This window comes from Silurus aristotelis, assembly GCF_946808225.1.
Source record: "Silurus aristotelis genome assembly, chromosome: 6".
NCBI lineage: Eukaryota > Metazoa > Chordata > Actinopteri > Siluriformes > Siluridae > Silurus > Silurus aristotelis.
Genome location: NC_139579.1, coordinates 5733918 through 5746306, shown reverse-complemented (window position 1 = coordinate 5746306; position 12389 = coordinate 5733918). Strand labels below are relative to the sequence as shown.

At 37.7% G+C, this 12389-nt stretch overlaps 1 protein-coding gene across 2 annotated transcripts in view; it reads left to right on the top strand.

The window, feature by feature from the left end:
• grin2da (glutamate receptor, ionotropic, N-methyl D-aspartate 2D, a) overlaps positions 1 to 12389 on the top strand; it is a 67972-nt gene that overhangs the window by 13297 nt on the left and 42286 nt on the right. For both annotated transcript variants that reach the window (XM_083544234.1, XM_083544233.1), the window contains exon 3: positions 5492 to 5758. In XM_083544234.1, coding sequence (XP_083400360.1) covers positions 5492 to 5758 — 267 coding nt within the window. The remainder of the gene's footprint in view (positions 1 to 5491; positions 5759 to 12389) is intronic.

Genomic DNA, 12389 nt, shown 5'->3' with positions numbered 1-12389 from the left:
CTTCACCATCTTCACACCATCCAACCTTCTCGCTCTCATTTTAATCAGTCATCAGCTGCTTAAACAGATTTTGGTGCTGGATATTAGACTTGGCGCATCAGTAAAACGACTGTTTAGTGATCAATAATCAATTTTAGGAGTTAATTATTTATTTTGAGTAAAGGATTGACGTCGTGATTAAATGTGTGCTGCGTTGAAGGTTTTAATTTCGACTCTTTTATATTTTTTTATTTATTTATATTTATTTTTTATAAAAATGGTCAAACAGAAATACACTCTGAATTAATCGGGCTTTAAAAAAAGTAGTGCCGTTAAAATGAATGCGTTCGTTTTGACAGCCCTAATATATATAAACACCATATATACATCATTTACAATACATTACATTTACAATATATGCATCAATGGATGTGAAGTGTTCCAGTGCTTCCTACATATGCTAATAGGCTCAGTTTCTTAATGGTATTGTGGTAATAGAATATGATGAATCATTTGTACATTGTACTGAGCCGTACATAGACATACTTTGCCAGTAAACTCTGATCTGCCATGTATCTCAAACTTGTTCTCCATTGTGGAGCATGAGCTAGTTTAGAAGATCTCCTGAATAAATCTTTTGATCTAGTGCCAGTTTGTCTGTTTGCTACAGTCTCTCTCTCTCTCTTTTTCTCTCTCTCTTTTTTCATATATCATTCTCCATATATTTATGATTTCAGTCAAACTGAGACATGACATAAAATTAAAATTCTATTGATCTGTTTCTTTTATCTTTTTTTAGTATTCAATGCATTTTAATGCAACCTTCATGCATTTTCCCATACACCAGCCATTAACCACAATTTATGCTTTAATAAGCAGTCTAGAGCACTCTGTTGTGAATTGGCAGATGTGGAGGTTACTCAAGCTTGAACAGGGCATCTCTCTTGAGGTTTATTCTTACTCTTCACAAAACCGCCAAATGAAGCATGGAGGAGGGTGTTTGATAGGATTAATTAGGGCAACAATTAATGACATGATGCAGTTAAATACTTGTGTGGCTATAATCCTACCACATTAAAGCAGCATGATACCAGAACAGAGGTTATGGGCAGGAAGCCTGTTTAAGTCACACTATTGCACTTTCAAAATGAGATACATCACAGGTTTTGCCTCGAATTCATACATATTAAATTATATATTTATCTTTATAATATCTCGAATTACATTTTTACAATCGCAATATACTGTAAGTTCAGGCTGCACTGCTACAGATACACATCTACCGTATTTTTCGGATTATAAGCCGCTACTTTTTTCCCACGTTTTGAACCCTGCAGCTTAAACAACGAATCTGCTAATTTATGAATTTTTCCTGGGGTTTTTCCCGGTTTCACAAACTTCAAGCCAAAAAAACTGAACCCCATAACATTAGACTAATGAAATTTCCGAACGGAAACGAAAAAACGCACCTCACCTGTGTTCTGAGCTGCACGGCTTCGGGAGAAAAAACTTCCATCGGGTGATTTTTAAACCCAAAATATTGCCAAAAGGTAAACTCCCGAGAGAAATAGTTGTGAAAGGAAGGAGGAAGACAGTGAACAATGACAATCATTGGTAGGCTACTGTTTAGATACAAGCCGTTGTAACGCATTTAGTCTGGGTGAAGGAAGAGCTCGCTTCTGGCATGCTATTCCCAAAATATCGCTATGCTCCTAAAGGAAGCGCAACATATTTCACCCGTTAAAGCCTGTGTAAAGTACATTAGTGTAGACACCTGCGGCTTATAGACAGGTGCGGCTTATTTATGTTAAAAATAAAAATATTTGTAAAATTCAGTGGGTGAGGCTTATATGTGGGTGTGCTTTATAGTCCGGAAATTACGGTAGTTTATTGTAAAAAAAAAAAATACACCATTTATTAGAGAGTTGTTTCATCCTAAGTAACAGCTTGATCCTGATTGGGGTTGTAGTAGGTCTGGAGGCTGTTCTACAGAACGAGGGATGCAGAATTGATTATTGTTATTAATATTGGTGATTATTATTCTTGTTCAGAACACATATTTTTCTATTGATTGACTTTGGGTAGATTTATCTGAGGGCTTTAGTGTATGAATAGATTGTTTTTTCTCCTTTTCAACTGCTGTCTGGCTCGCAACATGCTGTTTACCATCTGCGACACAGTACAGCAACACTCAGTTAGTGTAAGTAGAACAAAGCCCTCTAAGACACACATACAGGAATAAAGAGTCTATAGGAATTAGACAAGAAAACATGATACAAAGGTGCAAACTACAGAGGGTTCAAATAAGACGTTGAAAATAAGAAGACAGAGGTAAGGGAACGCACACTGGAACGAGAACGCGAGTAAGATAAATGAGCAGAGTACACGCACAAGGCTAAGCTTGATCAGGATATTTAAGAAAACAGGGAGAAAAACAGAATCGAAGGGATTTTTTTTTTTTTACCAAAACAAAAGGCAAGAATTTTATAGCTAAGACATAATTAAACATTTGTTTAAACATTCAAATATTGAGAAACAACACACTTTTTCGAAACCTTGAAAGAAAATAGAACTGTACTATAAAGCTCTCTGTGTTTTTCAGGTCTTTTGAACAGCATTTTATTATTATTCCTGTAGGATTTTTCAATACTGTATTTATTTATAAATAGTGTAGAATGAATAATATAGTAGTGGAGAATTTATATTTTAAGTATTATAATTTTAATATTTTAAATGAGAGAAAAACTAATTTATTTAAACACACGTTTATTATCATTTTTATAGACCCAGTAGAGATATACATCTTTTTACAAGTCCTCTAGTCCTTATAAAAATGTCACATTTCTATTGTTCATACAGAAATATGCTTTTATTTCCAGAGCTCAGGAAAGCAATATTTAGGTTGTCTTCTGGGGCAAACCACTGAAAAAAAGGCACATCTCTATTTAGTTTAATACCATTTATTCCATGACCTGGTATTGATCTGGTAGGTTCTGTAGATAAAATCTCTCAATTGCTGAAATAATCTATATGTGTGAATCAGAAATCCGTATAATGCAAAAAAAACCTTTTTACTTCTTGTATATACTGTAAAAAAAAATTAGTATGTGGGGTTTGGGGTGAAAAGAAACGCAAAGCAAACAGAAAGGTTCTGTGATAATATCGAAAGTTACAGTAGGCAACTAGAGAGATCAAATGAATCAAGACAAACTTTGATGTTGACTGGGAAAAAAACTGTCTGAAATAAAGAGACTGAAGAAGAAAGAAAGAAAGAAAGAACGAAAGAAAGAACGAAAGAAAGAACGAAAGAAAGAAAGAAAGAAAAGATGTATGTATCAATGGATGGATGGATCGATAGATAGAATGTGAAAGGGAGAAAAGTAGGGCTTGATGCCGTACACATGCAGGTGTGTGAGTTATACAATTTCAAGCCAGACTCTGAACTTTCCATCAATATAAGTACTTCTATTCACTTACATTGATGGAATGTTCGGAGCCTCGCTTGAAATTGTGGGATTCTTTTGATCGTCTGCTACAGGAAAACTGTAAAATTTATCAGTTTAAAAAATTGGGCTGTGATCGGTCTGAACATTATGAAGGATGCTGTGGAATTTGGTAGAAGTAACCATTTTGTTCTGTACCAGAAAACTGCAATTTGTGTAAGCTAGAAACCTGAGTTTCCAGGTTGAATGTCTAGACTGATAGCTCTAGGAAAAATAGTGTTCAAAATTGGAGAAGAACAGAGAAGACTAATAATAAGTTCAAATAAAAAGGCAAACAAAAATGATTCACTTATTACTTAAATTATGAAGTGTGTAATATATAAGATCATTTGAATATTCAAATTCACAGTTGATCTGTTATTACACCAATTTATTAATTTGTTTTTTAATTTTTTTCATTATTGCTTTGCTCATTTCTAAACATTTGCTTTAATGTTCTTTAACTGCTGTGCCATTTCTGGACCATCTGCAGGATAACGATCTTTTCAGAGCTCACATTCTAAGACTTTAACAACAGCAGTAAGTAAATATGGCAGATAATTGCGATCATGAAGCTTAACTCCACCAGTAGGAATAATACAAGCGCCATTCTGCATTCTCAGAGCACCCAGCGATGACGTATGCATTTTCCATTAGCAAGTGTCAAGTGAAGCGCTGCAGTTTGTCACTGTTATACGTACAGCTCATTGCCAGCATTATAAATCTCCTTTATGGTGGAATGGCCGAATTCCCAAGCAGTGAAATGAAATGGAAGCCAGTGTAGGGGAATCATTCAAGGTCGCCTAATGTCAACTGAATCTCAACCTTTTGTGTAGCACAAAAAGCCCTACATAACACTTCTCTCTCACTTTTTTTTTTAAAGGAATGGACACATTGTGAGAAACAGCAGGGTGGGAAACCTTAAAAGTACTGTAAGTCAATCAAATAAAGATTATCGGAAGAGTATGAGGTTGAGGTGTAAAAAAACTTACCAACATGGCAGCTTTAACAATCAGCATCCTCTGTATTTCTCAGAAATATATAATTAATTAGAATTCTTAAGTAATACTGGGGAGATGTAATACTGGATTTCCAATTTAAAGATCATGCATGTACAGGAGTGGTGGGGGAGTGGTGGCTCCAGCGGTTAAGGCGCTGGGTTGCCGATCGGAAGGTCTGGGGTTCAAGCCCCGGTATCGCCAGGGTGCCACTCTTGGGCCCTTGAGCAAGGCCCTTAACCGTCTATGCTCCGGGGGTCTCTTACGAGGGAAATATCAAGGTCCGTGACGTCGGAGTGACGTGGGGCCGCCTTCCTGTGGGCTCACCACCTGCGGGAGGAACCGTAAGGGACGGTGCTGTGAGGATTGGGCAGCAGGCGGGGGCCTGCTTAGACTGCTGCCCCCGCGACCCGGATTACGGATAAGCGGGAGAAAATGAATGAACATGTACAGGAATACAATTGTAACGCGATTTCTTTTACCAGACAAAATATTTCTCATACTTACTGTATATCAATGATTTGCACACGAGTACACAAATATCATCCCGGCATTCGCAGTGCCTATGGTGCGAGCAATTACGAGATTAAATGTACCGGCGACTAAACGTTTTAATAAATTCTTGTTCTGCTCAGGCTAGACACTCTGTAGAACATAATCTCTGTAATTTGAATATGATTGTCTCAGTGAAAGAAGTATAAGTAGCTTGCTAGTGATTTAGGGTATTCAAAACAAAAGGAGGTCGCTACCCCATTGGACAGAAATAATCATCATGCACATCTTCCTTACAAACTGAGGTTCCAGAGGCATACACATGGCTTTTGCTCCCACTTGTAAGGCAAGATACTTTCACATACATAATCTCTGTAATCTGCATATGATAAAAAAAACAGTTGGTCATGTTCATTAGTAAAATTAGGCCCATATGTTTTTAAAGACAGATTCTCAGGATTATTGAACTTTATCTAAAGACGACACAGGTATTTGGATGTGAGAGTTCTAACAAACATTATTCTTTTAATGTGTACACAGGAGAGTGGCTCAGTCTACCTGCAGTTCGCATGTTCCACTGCACTACAGCTCGAGGTCGTCTTTGAAGTACTGGAGGAGTTCGACTGGACATCGTTCTCAGTAGTCACAACTCGCCAACATGGTTACGAGGACTTCCTGGACATGGTGGAGGGGATCACCGATGGCTCGTTTATTGGCTGGGAGAGAAAGAGCTCGGTGATGCTTAACCTTACAGATGATCCTGGAGGGGCAAGAACTCGCAGGCTGCTGAAAGAGAATGAGGCGCAGGTCAGAAAAAGAACCCCAAAAATGGGTCAAGGTTTCATTTGCTTCTTACACTAGTCTTGCTCTTCATTTTAATACATACTTATATTCAGTTCAGTCCGGTTTTTCTAGTGGCACAATTATAAACTGCAATGCAATATTATTATTTCATTTTCTTTCTAATTGTTTTACATTTCCCCATGTCATAATCCCAAATCATTATGATTTATTTACCCATATGCATTTTTTTTCTTTCTATAAACTCTTATTTGTATCCTGTTATTTTGCTTTCTCTGTATTATCAGCTCTTACTGTATCTTCAATCATTTCTTTGTTTCTATTTTCCTTCCAGTTCCTTCTTCTGTATTTGATTCATTGGTTTTGTAAAATCTCAAATTGCTCATTCAAGTACTAACACGCAAATGATAGGAAAGCGAAAACACCACTGTCGCACCAAATGAAATGGACAAAAACTATTCAGTATAGTGTGAATTATTTTGCACATTGGTTTTTAATTGGATAATTTGTTCCTTGAGAGTTGACAACCGAATTGACTCTATGAGATAATTTTTAGAAAACCTTAAAGATCATGCTTGTACAGGAAATTATCTAGGCTGATAACAACCAAGCTATCTGTGGTACTCAACTCTGTGATGGGTTACAAGCACATTGGATGTAGCCGTATTCTTTCAACTCATGCCTTTGTAGTACAGTAGGTGGTCTCATTAATCTAAATATGTGCCGCCCAGGTTTTAAATGCAGACACTTTGCTGATGCTCTAATGATGACTCATGATATTGTATTGAATGTCAAGTGTGCTACCAATATATTAACAATTTTATTGCTAGCACTAGAGAAATCACTGTAATTGACACTTTGCTTCTATCAGTGTGGAATCTATGTCAGGATATGGGATGAATAACTAATAACATTATACACAGCATTAAGTGTGCCCTGGCAGAACTTTGGCAAGACAATCTAGTTCCCTTTCTGGAATTCTAGCTGTGACAACAACGCTTTGGGAACGCTTCTGCATTGTCCATGCTCTGAATCACGTGTGCAATCCACCCAACAGAGAGGCGCCGGCACGGTGACGTCAAGACCAGTAAGCATTGAAACGCGCGTGTGGTGGAGCCGAGAAAAATAAAAAATAAAATAAGAAAAAATATATAATGGAAAAGAAAAGCAAGCATGACTTCCGGCTGTGTATAGCTTGCTTGGGAGAGGAGCATGCTCAGTTGGTTCTTGAGGGAGTCGACTGCTCGCATTGCAGAGGCATTTCCATTCAGACACTTTATTCCCAGAGAGCGCTCTTCGAGCAGGGCACTTACCCTCGCAGCTCTGGCCCCGCTGTTGCTGAGGCAAAGCAGCATCAGATGTCATGGGGCTCACAGGCAGCTCTGGCAGAGGGTTTAGAGACGGGATTGTCTCTTTCTTCCGCCTCACCTGCCAGATCTAGCGCTCTTTCTTTGTGTTCAATTTGGGCCCTCCTCGCTTCCACGGGGTGTGTCCCACTCGGGTGGGACCCAAGCAGGCTCTGGTCTTGGAACAAGAGGTAATTACTCTTTTAAGGTAGGAGGCTATTGAGGTGATCCCTCCTTTAGACAGAGAGTCCAGGTTCTACAGCTTTTACTTCGTGGTTCCCAAAAAGGATGGGGGGTTGCATCCTATTTTAGATCTGTACTCCTTTCCTCTCTTGCTGAGGCTCAGGTTCAGAATGCTTACTATCAAGCAGGTCATGTCTCAAATCAGGTCTAAGGACTGGTTTGTCACGATAGATCTAAAGGACGCTTACTTCCAAATATCCATCCTTCCCTCCCTCAGGAAGTTCCTGAGGTTTGCTTTTGGGGCAAAGCTGACCAATGGGTTCCTTCCATTTGGCCTTGTGCTCTCACCCCACACCTTCACAAAGTGTATGAACTCTGACTTGGACGTCCGCATTCTGAACTATCATATTATTAAATATTAGATTGATCAGAGCTTCTGGCAATCCGGCATCGAGATGTTGTTCACGCCTGCATTATGGAGCTGTGGTTAAGACTAAATGCCAAGAAGAGTGTGCACATCGCAACAACAACAACATCGGTGGTCTCCTATATCAAGGCTGCCATGGCAGATCCTCCTGTGGACCCGTGGAAGACTGCTTGTGATACTAGTGCTATTCTGACCCCAGGATGGACTCTTTTGTTTGTGGTGGATTTCCTTAAGGGCACTCAATCTAAGATTATTCCTGATGCAAAATGTCTTTTTATAATCCAGCAATCATTTTCAGCAAAATTGTTGAATGCCTAGACTTGTAAGAGGCTTTAATGAATTCCAGCACAAGGGTGGGAGTGGAGCCAGACTCTAGTGGAATGATGATGGATGGCTTCTCTTTGACGTTTCATTGGCTTATCACTCCTCCTTCTTGTTGAATCACCCAATTTCTTGAATCAGTGGATTTACATAAATTGGCAGCTTCCCAATCTTCAGATTAACTGTTTGTCTGCTTCAGAAGAAAAAACAGGTTCTTACTTGTCTAAGCAGTAGATGGTTTACTGAATAGTGGACATCACCAATGTGCCCTAAAGACGGACTAGAAACCCAGTTCTCATCAGGACATTCCTCTCAAATATACTTTTAAAACTAATGACTGCAAATTAAACTGCAGTATTAGAAGGAATATTACCACCAACATATAAATATCTAACAGTTCTTTGTATCAATATCTCTTTTCTTTTCTTTTTTGAGTAAAACTGTGGCCTTTATGTCATGGTTCTTTGGGAGACGAAATAGTGAGGCTGGCATGTGTAATGTTACTGATCAATTTTAGAGCAATTAAATGACAGTTTTCATTTGACACATAGGTGACAGACTCAATTCCATAGGGGCTGCCACACACCAGCAGCCATTCTCCGCATTCACTGACTTGAGTGATTAATTCTCCCCAGTGTCAAAGAAGTGGGACTTTGGAGACCCTAATCAGTGTCTGATTTAAACTGCATGTCATCGTGTCTCCTGCACAGACAGAAAAAAAAAAAAAACAGGCAAAGTAGTGAAAGTATAAATGCCAAGAAACTGTGTGCGATAGGAGTGTGAGAGTTAAAAAAAGGTTTTAACTACAGTTGTTTTTATTTAGCATTTTGCAGATGAATTTGCATTGCCGTAATAATTCAAATGCCATGCCTTTGAATGCAACACAGCCCTCTGTTTTTGGTTTCAGTCTTTGTTATTTTTTTTTACTGAATAAGAATTGGTGCTTCTTATAACCCAAATTCCAAAACATAGTGATGCTGTGCAAAATGTAAAAAACAAAATGCAATGTTTGCAAATCTTATAAACCCATATTTTTGCCTGAATTTAAGCTTTTGTTGCTCTAAAACTTGTATATACCATTCAGCATTGATGGTGCCTTTCCAGATGTGCAAGCTGTCCATTACATAGGCGCTAATGCACCCACATGCATGCCCCATCAGTGATGCTAGCTTTTGAACTTTTGAACTAGCTGGATGGTCCCCCTCCTCCTTAGTACAGAGGTCTACCAATCTAGCAATCACGGTTGTGCACAAAGATTTATTCAGATTCTCAGAATCTTTTGATGATCTTATGTACTGCAGATGATCAAATATAAAAAATTGTTGCAATTTTATGTTGAGAAACATTATTTTAAAATTGTTCCACAATTTGTAGACAAGTTTTTCACAGATTGGTGAACCTCTGCCCATCTTTATTTCTCAGGGACTCTGCCTTTCTCACAAAAGATACTCTTTTCATGCAAAGTGTGATGCAAAAGCCACTCTTTTCATGCAATGCAAAAAAGCATGAGAGCATAAAACAATTTAAAGAGAGGGACAAAGTTACAATAATTGCTAAACAGAATCCGTACTTTTTTATGTCATGTGACTATTGTGTAATATTGTTTAAACACTTGGCAAAAGGCAACACTGGGTCAAAGATTTGTTTGTAAAGGGATACATTACATAATTTTTTTGTGTTTAGACTCTTAGAAGCTTGATTTGGTAAGATCATGGTACAACTTTTGTTAGTTAATATTTAAGCTAGATTTCATGGGTGGCTTCAGATTTATTGAATTTGCTGTACCGGTGTACATTTCACTTAACTTTGAGGTTGCCATTCTTGTCGTGGGGTATGACTTTTGCAGTTGTATTTACTTTTGACTCCCCACTTAATTACTTGCCTTTGAACCATAGAACAAAAGAAAAATCAATAAATAGATGAAGATTGATAAAGCATTTCTACCTGCTGATAGTAATATGATTTAAGTGTAAAATATAATAAAATATTTTAGTCATCAATAGTAATTATAGACTAATTATTGCAATGCAAGCAATGCAAGCAAATGAAATTAGGAAATCTATATCAGTTCATAATGGCGTTCTCATGGTTGAGATCTACAGTCAATACTATATCCATAACAGCTTAATAATAAAAACTAAAAATGTTTTGTCTTTTTGGACCATATTCCAATGTTGGTGATTTTAAACAAATTAAGTGCAAAAACTAGGAACACTATACGCAGTTAAAGTTTTTGGGCTTACTTACACGCTTTCTGATTTTCTAGACAACTCATTCATATTATTAAACCTACCCATGTGCAATTCATGCGTCTAAGGTTGCCAAATATCTCTCTTAGAACTAGGGGGATATAAATACATTACTTGTCTAAGAAAAATCTATAGTCTAATAATCTAAACTATTGCAAATATATTATAGATAATTGCTATGAGCAGGATGCGGAAAGGATCCTAGTCAGGGTAATTGCATCAATTTGCAATCACTGCCACCATTTTATTTAATGTTCACCCACATTAATTGGCTGCTAGGCTATAAAATAGCACTTATAACAGCACATCCTATTTTTTCCCCAACGCTTCAATAACTACTTCTTATAAGCTACTTTTAGAGGGCTAAAAAACTATATCTGCTTTTAAGAAATGATGACAGAATGAGCAAGTCATGAGAACATTTTGATTAACCATAGAGGATATAGAGAAAGTGCTGGTAACACTGGACAAGGAAGGAGAATTCAACTCAGATGGGTTGCAAGCCCATCACAGGGCACCACTGAAACACACATTAATACCTAGGGACAATTTTGCTTAGTGAAGTTGCTGACATGAACTTTTTTTGGACAGAGGGAGAAAACTGGAGAACCAAGAGCAAACCCAACACAGAGAGAATATGTCAAATTCTTTACAGACAGTCACCCAGGACTGAACACAGTATCTGTGGGCCAGTATTTTATGCACTGCAGGTGCTGTACAGGAAAACATTTATTTTTTCTAACACTAATACACTATACTATATATAATTACGCTTTAATAATCTATACAAAATTATCCCTTTTCCATTCTTTTTTCTCTAAAACCTGTATACACCTTACAGCATTGATGGAGCTTTTCCAGATGTGCAACCTACCTATTCCATTGGCCATCAGAAATGCAGGCTTTTGAACAGAGCAATAAAGAGTAGTCAGATGGTCCCTCTCCTCCTTATTCTGAAGGTCATAGCAATCATGGTTTCCAAAAAAAAATAATTTAAAATTTGTAGTACCATCTTTCAGACCCTTGACTACTAAGCCTCACCAAATTGAGGCTCATTTAGGTGTATGATGTTTGATCTTGAGATGTTTTGATTGTCCCACTGCTTATGTGTATAATTTAGTTTTTATTTTGGAAATGATCATCATAACATCATCACTTTCATCATCAGCATCATCAACATAATCATCATTACAATTTTTTTGTAGGAAAACTTTAATACAAACACAAACTAATAAAAGACTTAAAATATTTTAGTCCAAACGGGGAAAAAAAAACAAAAACATAACATTACAGGAATGCATAAATGAAAGACAACAGTATCAAAAAGTGGTAAGAAAGTGCTTCTAAAAACTCAATAGCGACACATATTATCGGGCAAGCAGTCTGTTCCAGTTGTAGATCCACCAGGTACAAGCCTGGCCCCTCTGTTATTGGCTAAAATGTGAGACGCTAAACATGTTCCTGCCCTTTTTTTACTCTGAGTTTCACTTGATTTGTCATATTGTGTGGTTTCCTTGGCAACAGAGGCCTTTTACCTTTTATATAAAAGGGGTGACTGTGTCAGATCAAGGATTCTATTGGCAGAAACTGGTTCCTTCACTTTGGAGTGTGGAGTGGTAACCACTGAGCCAAGTCATCTTTTTCCACTTATCCATGACAATTCATCACATTTCATAGTGTTTCTTTTTTTTTGCAGAACTGCACCACCGATTCTGACCCGTCCGTTTCCTGTTAAAACAGAGTGTGACACAATAGCCAATGTATAATCTAAAGCAATGGCATGCCTTAACTCCTTAGTTTCTTCTTCACCCTGGTAGTCTGAACATAACCTCAAGCTCTGGGCCTTCCAAGATCGTGGACCCAATATTGATCTCAGTGCTCCTCAAAAAACCTGCCCTTTGTCTTATTCTGAGGCCAAGTCCTGAAGAACTCTAGGGTTGACCTTCTGAGATGCTGAGGAGATGTCTAAGGCATGTATTCCCCAGGACCCAGGGGAGAAGGAGTATTATTAAGAAGACTTGAATGTTTGACTGGAATATGTATTTCTGGACAAATCTATTTTCAAGTGTACAATATACAGGGATATACAGCTAGGTTCACAATGTTTGTAG